General features: G+C 36.6%; 8 protein-coding genes across 8 annotated transcripts; 5 read left to right on the top strand and 3 right to left on the bottom strand.

Annotated features, from left to right (window-relative positions):
- Window positions 1–51: 51 nt before the first annotated feature.
- On the bottom strand, window positions 52–1923 carry FDP41_007072 (uncharacterized protein; the record flags this gene model as incomplete). The annotated part of the gene is made up of 7 exons (XM_044710777.1): window positions 52–492; window positions 554–1212; window positions 1268–1274; window positions 1339–1371; window positions 1423–1545; window positions 1694–1817; window positions 1910–1923. The coding sequence occupies 7 exons, from the start codon at window positions 1921–1923 to the stop codon at window positions 52–54; spliced, it is 1401 nt and encodes a 466-aa protein (XP_044558398.1).
- Window positions 1924–2122: 199 nt separating this feature from the next.
- Window positions 2123–3241, bottom strand: FDP41_007073 (uncharacterized protein; the record flags this gene model as incomplete). Its single annotated transcript, XM_044710778.1, has 1 exon — window positions 2123–3241. One exon carries the CDS (start codon window positions 3239–3241, stop codon window positions 2123–2125), a length of 1119 nt encoding a protein of 372 aa, XP_044558399.1.
- A 614-nt stretch (window positions 3242–3855) lies between these two features.
- FDP41_007074 (uncharacterized protein) lies at window positions 3856–6543 on the top strand (the record flags this gene model as incomplete). The annotated part of the gene is made up of 3 exons (XM_044710779.1): window positions 3856–5046; window positions 5112–5331; window positions 5393–6543. 3 exons carry the CDS (start codon window positions 3856–3858, stop codon window positions 6541–6543), a joined length of 2562 nt encoding a protein of 853 aa, XP_044558400.1.
- A 521-nt stretch (window positions 6544–7064) lies between these two features.
- FDP41_007075 (uncharacterized protein) lies at window positions 7065–8138 on the top strand (the record flags this gene model as incomplete). The annotated part of the gene is made up of 1 exon (XM_044710780.1): window positions 7065–8138. One exon carries the CDS (start codon window positions 7065–7067, stop codon window positions 8136–8138), a length of 1074 nt encoding a protein of 357 aa, XP_044558401.1.
- A 61-nt stretch (window positions 8139–8199) lies between these two features.
- On the top strand, window positions 8200–10182 carry FDP41_007076 (uncharacterized protein; the record flags this gene model as incomplete). Its single annotated transcript, XM_044710781.1, has 4 exons — window positions 8200–8653; window positions 8764–8975; window positions 9052–9223; window positions 9287–10182. 4 exons carry the CDS (start codon window positions 8200–8202, stop codon window positions 10180–10182), a joined length of 1734 nt encoding a protein of 577 aa, XP_044558402.1.
- Window positions 10183–10257: 75 nt separating this feature from the next.
- FDP41_007077 (uncharacterized protein) lies at window positions 10258–12082 on the top strand (the record flags this gene model as incomplete). Its single annotated transcript, XM_044710782.1, has 4 exons — window positions 10258–10907; window positions 10959–11159; window positions 11211–11689; window positions 11736–12082. 4 exons carry the CDS (start codon window positions 10258–10260, stop codon window positions 12080–12082), a joined length of 1677 nt encoding a protein of 558 aa, XP_044558403.1.
- A 297-nt stretch (window positions 12083–12379) lies between these two features.
- FDP41_007078 (uncharacterized protein) lies at window positions 12380–13632 on the top strand (the record flags this gene model as incomplete). Its single annotated transcript, XM_044710783.1, has 4 exons — window positions 12380–13189; window positions 13237–13295; window positions 13348–13411; window positions 13471–13632. 4 exons carry the CDS (start codon window positions 12380–12382, stop codon window positions 13630–13632), a joined length of 1095 nt encoding a protein of 364 aa, XP_044558404.1.
- Window positions 13633–13655: 23 nt separating this feature from the next.
- FDP41_007079 (uncharacterized protein) lies at window positions 13656–17017 on the bottom strand (the record flags this gene model as incomplete). Its single annotated transcript, XM_044710784.1, has 2 exons — window positions 13656–16436; window positions 16676–17017. The coding sequence occupies 2 exons, from the start codon at window positions 17015–17017 to the stop codon at window positions 13656–13658; spliced, it is 3123 nt and encodes a 1040-aa protein (XP_044558405.1).
- Between the last annotated feature and the right edge of the window lie 680 nt (window positions 17018–17697).

The following is a 17697-nucleotide window of genomic DNA, read 5'->3' on the forward strand; positions in this document are numbered from 1 at the left end:
AATTGAAAATTATGAAATATTAATAATATTTGGAATGAACAATATAATTCATTAATTGCCAGTGAATACCACTCGAATGATATTGTTGCAATCTTTTTTAAAGAGATGATGTTCAGCAAGTCTTCTTCCATCGATACCTTCGACGAAATATGGAGGAAGCATTGGTTTTCCAGATTCTGAAATAATTTGCTGCTCAGTGGGTATAATTGAACGGTAGAATTTGCTCACAAAACTTTTAACAGAGCTGCCATATCTCATGAGAGCCACATCCTCAAAGACTCTTACATCTTCCACATCTTCTCGATCTTTCATGTGTTCTGAGAGTTGAGTAATATTTTGATTCACTGGATATATAATGACAGGTTCTTGAAGATCTACAGCCTTTTTTATGGCTTCTGTGACACCTGTCGAATCAAATCTCGCAAGTACAAAATCCTTAATATTTTGAAGGATTTGTAAATTTTTCTGATCGGTGATTGGTTTTAGTAATTTCTATGTAAGGAATGTTATCATCAACCAATACAAAATGCATGTTAGAAACAACATTACATACTCTTTCTTCATCGTTTTCCTCAAAATCTTCAAATGTTTTAACCTCACTGTCACCTTCATTGTAAAAAATATATCCTTTCTTTCTCATGTTCTTTAAAAAACACTCAGCTAAGGCTGAAGTGAGCACAATTCGATCATTGTCATACTTTTCATAAAATTTGTTAATATATTTGGAGCTCGCTTTGTGGTCAATCTTATTCAGCGCATATAAAGTTGGAAATCTGAATGACACAAATATGGAAACAAATGCATGAAGATCCTCTTCAGACCACTTATCAAGTGGCTTGATATGTTTGGAATAGAGATTTCTTTTTTCTTCTTCGTTAACATTGTCATCAATGAGTTGAGTCATTGTTCGAGCTAAATGGTCACAAAAAGAAACAATAAATTTTCTATTGCATCCGTAACCACTAAGTTGTTGAGAAAATGTTTCAGTAATTGTATTTTTGCATTGTCGATGCTTTCTTACGATACTATCCCAACGGCTCCATAAATTATTAAAAATCCAATCGTGAATTTCTTTTTCAAGCCATTCAATGTCATTGATAGGATCGTATCCTTCACAGTTTTCTCCCTTTTCATTGGTGGTTCCAGAGACGTCTAATACATGAATCAATACATGTGCATGTCTTAAATCGTCCAAAAATTTGTTTCCCAAACCTTATTAATATTTTTAAAATATTTTAATTATTAAAAGTTGTTCAAAAAACCTTACCTTTTCCCTATTTCAAATTAATTAAAAAGGTTATGAATTTAAAAAATCCAAAATGATTTATGAATTCTTACCAAAGAAGCTCCAGGAACTAGTCCAGCCACATCCTTTTAAAAATATCATCACCACAATTGGAGTGTAATGAATTGACAACTTACCATCACACTAATTGGAATGTATCTCACAGAATTGGCACATTTTCCATATTTTGGTTTACAGTATTTCTGCAAACCATATTCTGCACATGGACATGGAATACTGGCCTTATATAAAGCTGTTCCCTATTTGGATTCAAATAATGTTAAAATTGTTAAACATTTGGATTGAAATTTTTAACAATTTTAATGGCCCATAAATATATTGATCAAAATAATTATTTTCAAAAATTGTTGGTTTCATAACTATGTTCATCATCAAAGAAACACCTACATGATTGGGTTCGATGGTGGTGAATGGATAATTTCCTGTTTTTGCATTTGCATCAGCAATGGCATTCAATAATGTACTCTTTCCACATGATGGTTTTCCGATAATTCCAATCTTTATAAAAGAGCTAGAGAAGAATCATATAGTATTATTAAAATTAATTGAACAATAATATATCCTCACGATCAACGAGTCTGACCACTCTCCGGCAACACTCACCTATTGGTGCTCATTTTTTAAAGTTGAATTTTAGAGTTGAATCTCATCTTGAAGTTCAATTTGGAGCTTGTTGGATCCAACAAACACATTATATTTCACAAGAACAATATAGAGCCAGTCATTCATGGATTCATGTTATTGAATCAGAAGTGTGTTTCATTCGTGAGGAGACTTTTCATGTGAGTTCTTGTTCCATGATTTCGAGTGGAACTTTCATTGCAATTCAAGCACTGTCATTTCTGGATGACAAAATAATCGAAATCCAAAATGTCCACCAACACCTCGATTGACATGAAGATAAGTCTTGTTGTCGTTCAGCTTCAATTCACGACTACTATAACTCTGCAAGTCATTGCTGTTTGGATCCTTCTCAAACATTCCTCCACTCCATTCCCAATGCAGGACAGGATTGGTCATTTTGATGGCATTTAGTAGAAAGTTCATGACCGAGTCAGGTAACTGTCTGAACATGTATGCAATCACTCCCTCTTTCATGAATGGAACTCTAAACTGTCCACCATGGGTATGACCAGAAAGTACAATTTGGGCATTCAGATTAGCTCCACATCGACCCTTACTTTCCTTAACTTTGTTTAACAGCAAACAATCAGCACTATCAGGAATATGAGAGAGTACAATTCGTGTGGCACATGGTGAAATAGGAATGTCTTTCATTCGATGTGCCACTATAGCCGTGTTAAAATAGTCCTTGTCATAATCAGGAAGTCCCATCAACAACAATTGATCTTGTTCATTGTAATAAAAATCATTATCTAAAATACGAACATTTCCTTCTCGTTCTAGTATGGAGACTAACCAATCTCGTTGACCTGCATGTAAATCATGATTTCCCAACACACCAAACATTCTGTTTGAATGGTCTTCATGAATTTCTTTCATAACCATTGAAATGGGTTTCAATACCTCTCGACACAATTTCGGAGCAGAAACTTTCACTTCACCATGAACAAAATCTCCACTAATGACCACATAATCAGGTCTTTCCAATTTCACTTTTTCAATCATTTCTTGTTCTAAATGTTTGGGTAGTGTGGGAGGCTCTTCAAATGCATCGTAATGCAAATCCGAAAATTGAACAATTTTCAAAGGTTTTTGATTCAAATGCTTGGAAGAACCGCATTTGGTTTGCACTCGGAATCGTTCCAATTCTAAGAGTTGATGATGTTGAGTGCTCTTTGAAATGTATCGAATGAGTGAATGTAAATGCCGAGTCTTGATAGGTTTCAACGGAATGGCAATAAGGACGAGAAAAAGCCCCAAAACGATGAGAAAGACTCGGCTGCAGAAAGTAAGCACCACTTTGCAAAACATGTTTTTCTTTGTGTGTGCGTTTGACGTGCCACGATGAAACTAAATGACCTATTTGCGCCCAACGAGAGAGAGAGGCCAACACACGTGTTTTCGTGTCGAGTGAATGTTCAGGTGCTGTTTGAATCGGAGAAGTCGAAGTGTTCCAAAGACTCGTTCTAAATAAAGGATTTATATGCTTTGGCACTCACCAAAAGTCATGATTCACACATGTGTTTCACTCAACCCGAGTGTGTGTGTGCGTGTTCGTAAAACCTTGTTTTTGGTTGCTCCTCTTTGACTGCCTATACGCCTTTTCAGATAATACAAATTTCCAAAAGAGTCTCAACTGCCAGAGACGAACCCACACAAAAAATAGCTCAACAACAACGGCGCTTTTTTTGATGGTTGATAATTGTGATTACGGGCTGCATTGCAACAACCTTTTTTAATTCATCATCACCATCCGTATCACAATCAAAATATTTGTTATCGATAATCGAAGATAATTATAACAAATATCATCGAAACAATTTAATTTGGGAAATCAGAGTTTATATTTATTTCATTTTCACCCTAAAATCATTCTCTACCGATAATATCAATAACAGTCAACTATTACTAAAGGCAATTGGAAAATGATAGATATGAGAAGTACATCATCATTGAGTCTTCAATCCTTCTCTGGAAGCAATTCCAAATTGATGACTTTTGATCAATTTACGGAACACTTCAAACAACCAAAATTGATTTATCAACACGCATCTGATGTCGTTCAGGTGTTTCAATACACAGAAAATACACCAGCCTCTCCAAGTTGCTTGGTATTTGTTCATCACGGAACATTACTGCAAACTGGAAGACTTTTCAAAAAACTGATTGACAACAACAAATTAATGCCTAATGTGATTCCATATGATGAAGCATACAAAGATGAAGAAGAATATGATGCTACATATTATCTCATATGTAGAGACTCTAACGTCATGAATACCTATCAATCACAACAGTTAAAAACATTGGAGGACGTTTTTACAGATGTCAATTCCGTGAACTTACTAAACGATTTTGGATTTGTAAAGCACATTCTCTTGGATGTGGCAAATGGTTTGAGACAGTTGCATCGATCAGAATTAACTCACAACAATTTATACCTACATAGTGTTTTACTAGTTAACAATAGAAGCTACGATGGTACCTCTAAATATCAAGCCAAAAGAGCTATTCTTCAATTTCCAGGTATTGGTATTTCGTATATCCTCCATGTTGGAATTGATTTTAATTATGCACCAGAAGTAACTCACCACACAGAGTTCTCCAAAGAAAATGATGTTTACATGTTCGGTTTACTTATTCTCAAAATGTTGACAATGAGGGACATCAACCCTCATTCTGAAAATTTCGAATGGAAAGTAGATGTGCAGGAAAAAGTCACAGCAAGATTTGGAGCAAAAGCATCGTCTACCTTTATTAGATCCCTCCTTACAATTGCAAAAGACTGTATTCTCTCTCCATTTAGACCATCTTCAGATCATTTAGTTTCTCGGCTAAATTCCCTTTCAGAACGAGACGAACCATCAAAACAACACAAAGTACATGTCGAGGAAGAATTAGAAGAGTATCACGACAGTTTTGCATCTTTAGGGAATGGTGAGTCTCATTATTTCCACTCGGGAGTTGATCAGCCTCATTTATCAGGAGACGGAGAAGACTTTCAATTGCACAATTTTGAATCTGTTCCTCAGGTCGTCATTGACATGGATGAAGACGATGAAGAATCAGAAACTCTTAGTGCTGAAATGTTTGATCGAAGGAAAAGCAGTAGACATGTAAGTTTATTTGCATGAATAGTCACCACATAATTTTAATTCCTCTTTAACAACCTAAAAAATAGTCCTCGATCAATATCAGCATGAAAGATCCATTAAATGACAAGCAGGCAAATTCCAGCCATAACGACGACGAGAATGTATCCAAGCCAAAAGGTATCCGAAAGCTATTTGCATGTTTCCTTTGTGGTGGACGAGATAGTCTTGATAATGACTCCAACAGGATTGATTTATATGCAACTCCTGCAATAGATCAAGCCCAACAAGATGCCCTTCCTGATTATTGTAAGTAATTGAAACAATTTTTGGAATTCAATCAATACTATTTAATGCTTTGCTCTTTTAGTATTGGAAGGTAAAAAGAAGAGAGAAACACTATTCTGTGAAAGATTACTGAAAAGAAATGCTTGTGGATCAATAATTTTAGTGAAAGATGAAAGAACAAGACATAATATGGCAATGAAAAAGTGCACTCTAGGAAATGAAGAGTTATATGAGAGAGAGATTAAGGTGTTAAAACAAATGAATAACAGATACATCTCAAAATATATTGACAGCTTTGATTACACTGACGAAGATCATATCACAGATCACATATCCAAGCATATTGTGCTTCAATACTATCCTACTGGAGATTTAATTGAATGCTTTTTGAGAAAAAAGCCTAGGATTGTTTTAACTCCAGTATTATTTACCAAAATACTTTGTCAGTGTTTTGAGGGTCTTATATACTTGAGTGAGAATGGATGGGTTCATGGAAACATCACTCCTGGCAATATTCTTTTAGACGAAAATTTGAACATTGTTTTCTCTGATTTTGCATTTTGTTTAAGGAAAGATGAAAAAATTCAATTCGTAGTCAAGAGTGATTATTCAGCACCAGAATATAAGACATCTTCCATGGCAAACCCTCTCTCCGATGTGTTTAGTGTTGGTTCAGTCATGACACAGTTGTTGTTGTATCACAAAATTGATATCAAAACACTCAAAACACAAAACATGACACTCATTGACGCTTTAAGAGTTGTTCTTGGAAATGATAGTTACTCCAACAAGTTCTCTCCACTGTTGAATCATCCAAAATTAGAGAAAAATATTGGAGAAATTTTGAGAGATGCTACTGCCTTAGATGTACAAAATCGCCGTGCTGCCTCCCTCATTTACAAGGACTGTGTCACTTTGAAGGAACAAGTTGCTGCTATCTGTATTCAAAAATTCCTTCGTGGCTACAAAGTGAGAAAACAGTACAAAGATAAGTTACCAAAGAGAGAACGAAAGCCAAGCACCATTCAAACGAGAAGAGAGGCCCGTAGAATCAAAGCTAGCCAAAGTAATTATGCCATTAGCTCTATTACAAAGAGTGGTACAAGCTCATACGGAAGTGGTATTACACGAAGCTCCACCATTAGTACTGATATTAGCAGAAATCTGAATCCATCCTTATCGCGCAGCACAAGTAACTATGATGGTATCAACAAATCTCACTTTGTGTTGTAATCCATTTGTTCTCAAGCCCAATGAAAATGTCATCATTAATAAATTTTATTGCAGAACCAACTATAACAACTTGTACAAGACGAATCAACTCACAAACACGGATCATTCAATCTTTATGAACATTCCTCCAGATCCCCTCTATTTAACATCTTGAAATGCTCTATTTGTTCAAAGAAGCAATTTTACGAAAATAGCCGGGTTGGCAAAAACAAGCAGCAACTCACTTAAAGGATGGAACACATATGTGGGCTTTACGGACTCCACCATGCACTACCCATCTGTATTAATTTGAAGAATCTCCAGATCAGCATGGCAAAGGAAACATCTTGTTTCCAAATCAACTCCTTAATTCAAACCTATCTTCAATGCCTTACCCGTCATTTCGACCCTTTTCAGTCCACGATACCTTCTTGATTCGAAACAGGGCCATCAAATTTTTTCAAACAAAAAATCCATTTGTCCTCCTCTCTCTCGCTCACAGCAGCCTTCATTCACTCTACCCACACTCACCTACGGAGATCATGGATGTGTTCTATTCGACGTCTTCCTCATCATCATCTAGTTCCTTCGGTACTGCCAACCCTGTTGCACCTATTGTACGAGATAGTCCCCAAGGGAAACGACTCAGCACGTCTGTACCGTCTATACCGGCATTTTCTCCTCCCACGAAACTGCAACCTCTCTCCAACACTGAAATCTCTTCTTCTGATTGCCTCAACCCACAACAACACCATCATTCACCACCCCATGAAACAAGAAGCCACGTGATGCTACCTCCTTTGTTGCCACAGTCTTTCAACCATCAACCAACGAACACCACCAATTTTGCGAATAATATTATTACTACAACGGAGGTTGCTCAACCACACCCTCATTATCATCATAACGACCTCCATAAACCTGTGCCAGTTGCTACCGCCGCTTCAAATATGGACATGCCGAATGCAGGCAACGACCCACAACAACAACAACAACAACAGCAACCACAAAACAGAAATGAAGACTTTATTCTCCCTCCTGTTTCTGCCTTGTTACATACGCCGCCACCACCAATGTATTCCCTTCAGAGCTCCACCACTTCTGTACCCAGCTCTCCTTTCAAAATTCCATTAATAGATTCATACCGAAGCAATTTGACCTCTCCTGTATCATCTACGACGAATCATGAATTTTCTAACGATCAAATTTCATCATCTGGGTGTAGTACTGCTAGCAGCACTGATTTCGAGCACCAAAAGAAAGCCTTTCAAAATTATGTTAAAAACGTTGCAATTAGAGAAGAAAAACAAGTTGTCAAGATGAGCCAAGAACAGCAAGTTTCTCTTGTTTTGAAAGTTCTCAAACACAACCAACTTAGAATGGCTCAAGCGTTGGAATCATCTCCTCGGTCTCATCACACGATATCGGCTCAATTACTGGAAAATGGTCGCATCCTGGATGTCTATGTTTTTATTAGAAAGAAGCCCAATTTCGTGATGGATCGAAAAACGCTTGCCAAAGAATTTAGATTGGAAAACTTCTCGTTCAATGTCGTCGTGTTAGGTAAGAAATCCCAAAACAATGTACATAAGCACAATAATCAACAACTTCAATAATAAACAACACGTGATTCTGTTGTTCACATTTGTGTCAAAGTTCAAGAAGTGAATAGAAAAAATGTTGCCCTCAAATTCTGGAGAAAACCAAGAGGAAAAGTCGGCGAACATTGCCCCTCTCGTGAGTCCTCCTGATGAAGACTACGAGTCAATCATGGAGGAAGATGATGATGAAAGTGTTAGCTCTGATGCATCCTCGAGTTCTTCTTCATCTCCGTTAGTTACATCAAATGACGATGATCCTCTCAAACAGTTGGTTCGTGTCCGAGTTGCAAAATTCAGGGAACGAGATCGACGATTGAACCTGTCTTTAAACAAAACTCTAGGAATTTCAAAGAGTATGAAACACAGGAAGAATATTCCTTCAAAGTGTCTGCTTGATCGTTTGCCCTATTTTGTGTTGCTTCTTGATCCCGAGTGGAATGGACTGGATATTATATTTGAATCAGTTCGTATCATCAGACGACTTCTCTCTGTTGAGAATAATCCACCCATTCAACAAGTCATTGATTCAGGTAGGTAGAATTGATATAATTGGAAGATTTTCTCATTCAAATTGGCTAACAACAAAAATCTATGTGTGAATTTATTGTCCTTGTCTGTTGAATTTATTTACATTAACAAGGTGCTTGTGTTTACATGACAAAATTCCTTTCAAGAAACTATCTTGAACACTATTTTGAATTTGTTGAAACAAGTAGTGATGATGAGGATTTGAAAAACCAATCAGCCTCTGAGATTACTGCTGACAATAATATCATTGTCAGAAAGATTCCTAAAATTCCAATTTGTCGATTATTCGCTCTTCAACTCGAATCTGCTTGGGCCTTAACCAATGTTGCAAGTGGCACTACAGACCACACACGATACATTATTTCATTGAAATGCATTGAACGAATGGTTGATTTATTAGATTGTGGAAGATTTTCCAGTGATGAGTCAAGCCGTCTGGGGCATTGGTAATTTTGCTGGAGATAGTCCTTTTGCAAGAGATTTGGCATTGAAAAGTGGAGCAATTAAAAAGATTGTACAAGCAGTGAGAGAAGAAAAGTTTAGTTTGTTCGATTTGCATGACTTGAAAAATGGTAAGTTTTTTTTTTGATGGATTCAGCGACTGATGTCATGTTCAACAATATGGGAATTTGTAGTGGCCTGGTGTCTCTCTAATCTCGTGAGAATGAAACCGATACCACACACACGATATCTTCTTCAAGCTCTTCCTGCTTTTGTCAGCTTTATTCATTCGAACAATGAAGAAGTGTTAACAGACACATGTTGGGCTTTGAGTTACATTGCTGAGTCTTTTGAATGCGTATATTTAATGAAGGAAAATCCTAGTTTTATACGTCGATTGGTTGAACTCGCAACAAAATCTTCAACGCTATCTGTTTTAGTACCTTCGATAAGAGCATTCGGGAATATACTACTTGAGGATGATAGTGAAGAAATTGTATTGAATAGTGGATTTTTGGATTACACTATCAATTTGTTGACACATCCAAAGAGGGCTGTCCAAAGAGAAATGCTGTGGATTCTATCAAACATTGTTTCTGGAAGTGTCAAATGTTGCGAGAGAATCATTTCTGATCCTGATATCTTTCATTTGGTTTTTAAACTACTGTCGACAAGTCATGAGAATGTTGTGACAGACGGATTATACATGGTGGCTAATTTTTCTGCTTCCGCAGATTCCTCCCACCTTTTGAAATTTGTGGAACAAGGATTCTTTACAAAACTGGTAGAACTCTATGGAAGAATTGCTCAATTCGCAACCACAACAAGAGTTCAATTTGTAGTGGGTATATTGAATTGCATTCAAAAGTATCAGAAAGAGAATACAGGTGTTGATCTCATCATGATTACCAACTCTCTTATTAGAGACACGAAATGGTGTGCGAGTTTTATCAAGGATGTCATTGAATCTTCGTCATTGGTCGAGATTCAAGAGCAGTTCAGTGCAGAGGTGAAGGCTTTATTGGAAGGAAGTGCAGCAACAACAACATCTAATCAAGACCAACAGCAACAGACAACACAACAAGAATGAATGAACTGTATTCATCTCAAGACCATCATCGCACACAGCTGTGGCTTCCAGCTCTGTTTTTTGTTTAAGGAAAAAATGAGTCAACATGCCCTCCCTCAATATCCATCATCATCACCTGAAGGAGAAGGTGGTGTTGAAATGGACAAAGGAGAAAAACCAACCCAATCCGAGAATGGCAGTAAATTCCACTTCACATTCACGGCCTCATCTAGTTTCTCTCCACTCACTCCAACCACAAGGAATAGAAGGAATTTATCACTCTCAAAATTAGCTTGGAGCTCTCCACAAGGTGGCAATGACGATAGCAAAGATCCAAAATCCAAGAGTTCTGTTTCATCCTCCCCTATATCGGAACGAATAAGAAGCCTTAAAATCCACACGGCATTGCTAAAATCTTCACCACTTTTACTTGGTGCTTCACCTAGGAAAGATCATACAACCATGACATCAAACGTTTCAACTCAACAGAGCACATCTACGTTGGATTCTCACCTTGATGATAATTTCACACCTTCACTATTTTGTAAATTAATATCATACGACGAACTTTCCACTCAGGGTACTGACAAAATTGTGTGTAGCAAAGTGGAGACCATTGAGTTTCCAGAGTTGAGCATAAGGCACAAAGTCATGAAGGAAGATAACAAAACTCTCTTTGACTACCCTCCTGAAGTTTCGTTGATTCAATGTGAAAGTGGAATGGATCATTATATATTTGTTTTCAGGTTTGTTTTGTTGTATCTCTTAAATTTTACCATAAATTCTATTACCTCAAGTAATGGAAGTGTCTACGTTCTAGGCAGTAATCAAAAGGGAGAAATTGGTTTAGGCTTTGAGGTTGAAGAAATTGAAGGAATTTATGCTCACAAAAATAAGTTTTTTGATATTGAGAAAAAGAGAGGATGTTTACGTGTGAGTTGTGGAGCTAGTCATAGTATTTTTGAATGTGAAGATGGAAATATCTATGGATGTGGGAGGTAGGTTTATTGATCGAGAAGATTGCTGTTTTGATTGAAGCATGAAAATAGTAATGAAATGAACCAGCTGAGTTGCCATGTTAAAACCTCAGAAGATTGGATACGTCCAAAAACATGCATTTACGAACCAACTAAACTATTGATCAATGGTCCAGTAAAAGTATTGGGTGCCAATACGACCATGTCATACTCTTTTCCAATAAGAGTATGTGGCCCAAACACATATGGCAACATTGGGCCAAGGAATAGAGCGTCTGTGGTTGATTTACAGACCTTATTGGATAATTTAATTTTTAAACCTTTCAATAACTCGGAGAACATAAGAGGGTCATTGATAAAGTCATTTCCTTTGCATATTGGGACGACTGAGACCACTACTTGGTTTACATTTGAGAGAGAACAAGAACATTCTAAAGTTATGGACATTTTTGTTATTGAAAAGGGAGTCATGCGATGTATTCTAACCATACATGATTCCTCTCACTTGAAGGGAATGGTCTGTACCAGACAATTTCCTTTGTTGCATGTGTGTAGGTTGATGTGTGTTTTGTTTTTATTTCTCTTAATTTGGTAAAGATGATAAGAAAACAAATAGTGATGGATTAATTATGCCATTGGAACTTGCTAAAAAGTTAAAGAAAGGCCCTTGGAGAAGCATAGCGACCAATTTCGAAGATGCAGTTAAATTGACATTTATCTCGTTCAATTCTTTGGTCCAAACACATGTGAAAATTGAAAGAGTGCAAGCATGCCCATTCAACAATGTTATAATTTTGCATGAAGAAGGAGGAGATACATTGTGGGTGTGTAAAGAGAGCGCTTTCAAAAGTATTAATGCTCAACAATTCTTAACAGAGGAATGCTTTTCTTTGAGAATGCATGTGACATGCTCCCAAAGCAAAATGCTCATTTACCTGAAATGAGTTTGCTTCATCACAACAGACAGACGATTGTTAATAATTCCTCAAAAGAGAAATTATTGTTTGGTATAAAACTCTCCATAAAATCTTTGTAATGGAAAGGTCGGTTGCTCTTCGAAAAAATTTTGTACCTCTTTTACCCGGAGTTTGTTGCTTCGGACATCATCCATTAGTCATTCATCATCATTATCATCAATAATTTCGTAACGTTGGGCAATTTTCATCTCTCTCTTCGGTATTGTCATTATGAATATCAATTTTCATCCCATTCCCATCGTACCAACGATGTTGTCCATCATCATGGACTCTAATAATTCTTCCAATACCACCAATGATACAGCCAATTGTATTCCTCTTGTTCTTGAGGGATACCATTACATTCCATGGATGTACACAGTGTTGGGTGCTTGCATCCGAACCCCATTAGAGCAAGCCTCGTTTTGGATTGGTCTGAGTAGTATTGGTTTTTGGCTTTTCGCAAACCTTCCTCAAATTATTGAAAATTATAGAAAATCAAATGCGGATTCATTAGCACCTGCATTTCTTCTGCAGTGGATTTTGGGAGACTCTTTGAATTTAATTGGCTCAATTTTGGCAGATCAATTACCGACACAAATAGCAACTGCAGTGTACTACGTTCTTATGGATTTTATTTTAATTGGCCAATACATTTATTATAAAATCAAAGAAAGGATAAAACAAAAGAAAGCAAACAATATTAATATTAATATTGGTTTCGACGAAAATGGAACTAATGGAAACGAAGTGTCAGTGACCTATAGCGGTACAGATGAAACTCAATCTCTCATTGTTCATAATGATAACGGAAATACCAACATGAAAAGCTATAGCAAAATTTTAGGTGTTTCTGCTTTATTTTTCACAGCTGGTTTATTATGGCTGCAATCATTTGGTTTCAGTAGCTCTTCCCATCTTGTTGAAAATAGTGTTAACAGAGTTGGAAGAAAATTGTTAACAGTTTCTGAGGACTACATTGACTACAATGATCAATACTGGCCAATTTATGGAAAGGATATTGCTGGATATGTTATTGGATCGGTGAGCACTTGCTTATATCTAGGCTCTAGAGTCCCACAAATCATTAAGAATGTAAGTTCATTGATATTGTCAGGTTTTGTTCAACTCACTCCAAACAGTTCCGTAGAATGTCAACTGATGGATTGTCTCCAATTTTGTTTATTTGCGCTTTCATGGGGTAAGTTGAATTATTATTTTGAAAATTGAATGTGTGACACTTTTTTCTCTAGTAATACCACATACGCCGCATCTTTATTCCTCTACAATTCCAGCTGGCAATTTATTGTTTCAAGAGTAAGTATTGATCATGTTCCAATGCATTTTGTGACGACCATTTCATTTATTTCATCTAGCTTCCATGGATAATTGGTAGTGCAGGAGTGTTGGTCATGGACTCGACAATTTTGATGCAATTCCTGTTTTTCAATGTGATCCTTAAAAAGAAGAAGGAGCTCAACGAGGTCAAATTTGAAAAGTTGGAGGAAGAATCAGATGTTGTGGATGAAAATAAATAAATTTATATAATATTTACTGTCTGTTAAAGTTGGATATTGATGGTGGATTGTTCTGTAACGAGTTTACAGGATGTTGATCCTAGAGGGGTGACGTAGTACATTCCGTTCACGTAGAGGTCGTTGAATTTCTTGACAACTTCCGAAGCGTTCAAGTCACAATCATAGAGCTGAACATTGAACGAAAGAGTTGGTTTGGTAGTTGAAGCAGTCTTGTATCTCACAGAAGCAGAAATGGTTGTGGTTGTGTGTGGAGCACCAAACTTGTGAATTGTCTTGGAGGTTTTGCTGTCGTCAACATAGAACAACACATTATTGTAATTTGGATCACTAGAAGCGAGTTGGAATTTTTGAAGCGTGCCGTCACCAGAAAGTGATCCTGTGTAATCTGCCAAAGTAATTCCCTCTTTCAATGTCAAAGTAAGATCAAAGGAAGCAATAGTTTCATCGTTCTCAGTTTGGGTTCCATAGTTTGCAATGGTCAATTGATTCAAATGTAAGTGATATTCCAATGCTTTAAAGGATTCTGCACCTGGGCGTCTGATGATGAATTCACATTTGGAATCCTTACAATATTCTCTGAAAAAGCCACCATTGGCACCATAATTACCTTTGAATCGATTCAAAAGACCAGTAATACCAATTCCATCAAAAGATTCCATAGTAAATGTAGCAAGAGAAGAGCTCTGATCAAACTTCAATGGAGCAGTACTCGTGGCAGCCATTGGATAAGGAATTGTTGAGATCTCATCCTTATCGAGAGGACCCACCTTGTTCACTTGAGTAAATCTGACCTTTCTTGGAGAGTATTTTTGGAAACCACTCATTGAAACTGCAGTAATTCCCACAATGGCAATGACAATACCAGTCAAAATCATTGCTTTACCCCAATTAGCAGCACGATGCATAATTGGCATGTATGAAATTGTTAACAAGTAAATCAATAAACCAATGACAGATCCAATCATTGCACCACACACTGGATAGCTAGCACGTGACATCAATGGAATAATCAAATGAATCATTCGATCAAGAATATCAATTGTGACAGTTGCTGGAGGCCAACAAGCAATAGACATGACAATCACCCAATACAATTGATGATAATGAACAGCATGGAAGAAATCTCTAATAGAAAATTCCTTCAATTTTGCAGCAATTTCATGTCTCATATTTCTCTTTGCTGCCAATTTACCAAGATACTTTTCATCTTCTTTGGACAATTCATCATCCTTCTTCTTTGCTCTACGAAGTTCCAAGAATTTCTTTCTCTTGTCGACATTATCTCCTGCAGAAGTCAATTCTTCACTCATGTCAGCTCCTGCAGCTTCCAATGCTTTGGCACGAGTTTGATTACGAATAATCATATAGGACCACATAATCACACGGTCAACAACGAGAAGTAAGACAAGCATTCCACTCAAACAGAATGACCAAAAGTAAACAATATAAAATGATTTGAGTTGAGTCATTAAACTGACAGCTGTCAACAATCCCCAAAAGAGAGTCAAAGCGAGATATCTTTCCTTATCAGCTGCATAAATCAATGTTTGAGCAGCAGTATTTTCACCACGTTTAAGTTCTGATTTGCTCTTCAAACTAATTCGATACATTTTGAAACATCCACATGAAGAAATTGCAGCATTGATTATCAAGTGAACACCAAATTGACTGATAAACATTCCCAATAAAGTTGGTGTGGAAAATAAAAAGACAGCCAATACAGGATCACGATACCATGGCATGGCATTGATACCATCCACAATCGAACCAGTCAATGCAGCCAATAAAATACCAAAACCTAATGACAATCCATAACTACAGAAATAAAGGAAAATGAGTAATAAACGAGCTTGTAAACCACTAATACTCTTCTTGAATAATTGATAAACAGAGGATGTGTCATGATAACGCAATGAAATCATATGATCGACAATAATCAATACAATTGGTAAGATCACATCAACCACTACAATGATACCTTGAATGGCTTGACTCAATTGGAAACTAAAATGAACATAGAATCCACCCAAAACATCAAAATAGACTTCATCAGCCAAATAATTAGATTCTGCATCATTGGTGACAGTACCACTCATAATATTATCATCGGTGACAACTTTCATTAATTGATGCAAGACATTGTCACCTAAATGTTGTAAAGTTCCACGTGAAATTCGATCATAGGTGTCATATTGAGTACCATAGAAATATCCATCCCAAAAATAGCCATAATCGTATCCCTTTAAATAGTATTTAGGTAATGTGTTGGTTTGATTACGATAGGTCTTGTCAGAGAAGACTGTGAAATCAGTGTCATAGTTGGTCTTCAATTTCATCACTTCTTCTCCAATGACTGAAATGTAAGGATGAGGAGCGTCATTGTATTCATTCAAAATTGAATTATCAGTCACTCTGAATACCATCGATTTACCACCACTTCCACTTGAATCCATATTAATGAAACGGAGACACTTCTTGGACCATTCGTGATTCTTCATAAATTCTTTGGTTGCTTCGAAATTATATTCTGAACCTCCACCAAAGAAGAAGATGACTGGATATTTAATGACATTATCGACAGTGTTGACAACATTTTCTAATAATTCCAACATGACTGCAACACCAGTACCATCACTCGAAGCACCAGCACTGAATTCAACCGTGTCGTAATGTGAACTCAACAAGAAGGAGTAATAATCACCTGGATTGGTCATGTTGTTTGGACTCACACGTACGATAATGTTACTGTAGTGTTTGACATTTTGAACGTCGTATTCGACTCGACAAAGTGTTGATGATTGATACTAATGATGATGAGTTGATGTTGTGTGTATTTGACAGTGATGATGTGTGATAATGATGAAAAAGATGATGATCATGATGACATGTATAAAATCATGATGTTAGAACAAGTGGAATAATAATAAATGAAAATAATGTTAGAATGAATAAGAAGAACAAGAATAAATTATTGGATGAAAAATTGACAAAAATGTTAATCTCTCGTACATCAATTGTCAATGACATAACAATTAACACTTACACCATAAACCTTCTTCACTTGACTCAAAATATAATCTCTTGCTTTAAAATACGATGCAGTACCAGCCACTCTCACTAGAGACGTTCCAACATTCTCTTGTCCTGGATTTGGTACAAAAGAAATTGCTTTCAAATGAGGCATTGCTCTCTCTTCAGAGAATTTATAGGCAGGAATTAAATCTTCATTGGAGAGAACGGTTACGAGAGGAATTTGTCTTCCACCCAATAAACCAACTAAAATGGCTGTACCGTAGAGACATACTGGAACGAGTAGCCAAACGATGGGCGGATACAAAAAGTTAGAGGGATACAATGAAAAAAGCCAGTAACGAAGATTGAACATTTTTTTTTGTTGTGGATGGCAAGTGACGGGCCATCACCCAAAGCTCGTTTTTGGAGAATTGGATTGTTTTGGTGCTGGCTGGGAGCGAAGAGGTGCATGCTTTTTCTGATTGAATTCTAATAGGATTCAAATCTATTATTCAATCTTTTGAAAAGACCTCAATCGAGCAATTAATTGGTTCAAAAAGATGGAACTCTCTAATAACGAGTGAATCATTGTGTGATTTTTAGTGTTCAAAGAGAGAAGTAGATGATGAAAACTCTGTCATTATTAAGAGTCAGCTGAGAGTTGTTTATGAGAATGCATTAGTGACAACACATTTAAGTATGACACACACATATGTGCTGTGTCATTCAACTTAGTGTTTGCCATGTTGAGAGGTAAGGAGGATTTTTTTCAATAAAATTGGCCCTCCATCCTGCTTAATGATGAATATGTCGGTGTGATGAGACACACATGTGAAAATGTACCAATTGCAATTGAACGTTCATAATGCTCGAATATTGAAACAGCACCTAATACTCTTAATTTGTAAAGACTTGGGCCTTTTCTATGAATTTTATTTTTAAAAAAAATAGTCTCTTTACAAGCAATTTAAAAACTCTCACACACAACCGTCCTACCACCACCACCACCACATCAGTGAATTCGCCCATCCTCATCATCGCAATTCCTCCTCC

This window comes from Naegleria fowleri (genome assembly GCF_008403515.1).
Source record: "Naegleria fowleri strain ATCC 30894 chromosome Unknown tig58, whole genome shotgun sequence".
Taxonomy (NCBI): Eukaryota; Heterolobosea; class Eutetramitea; order Acrasida; family Naegleriidae; genus Naegleria; species Naegleria fowleri.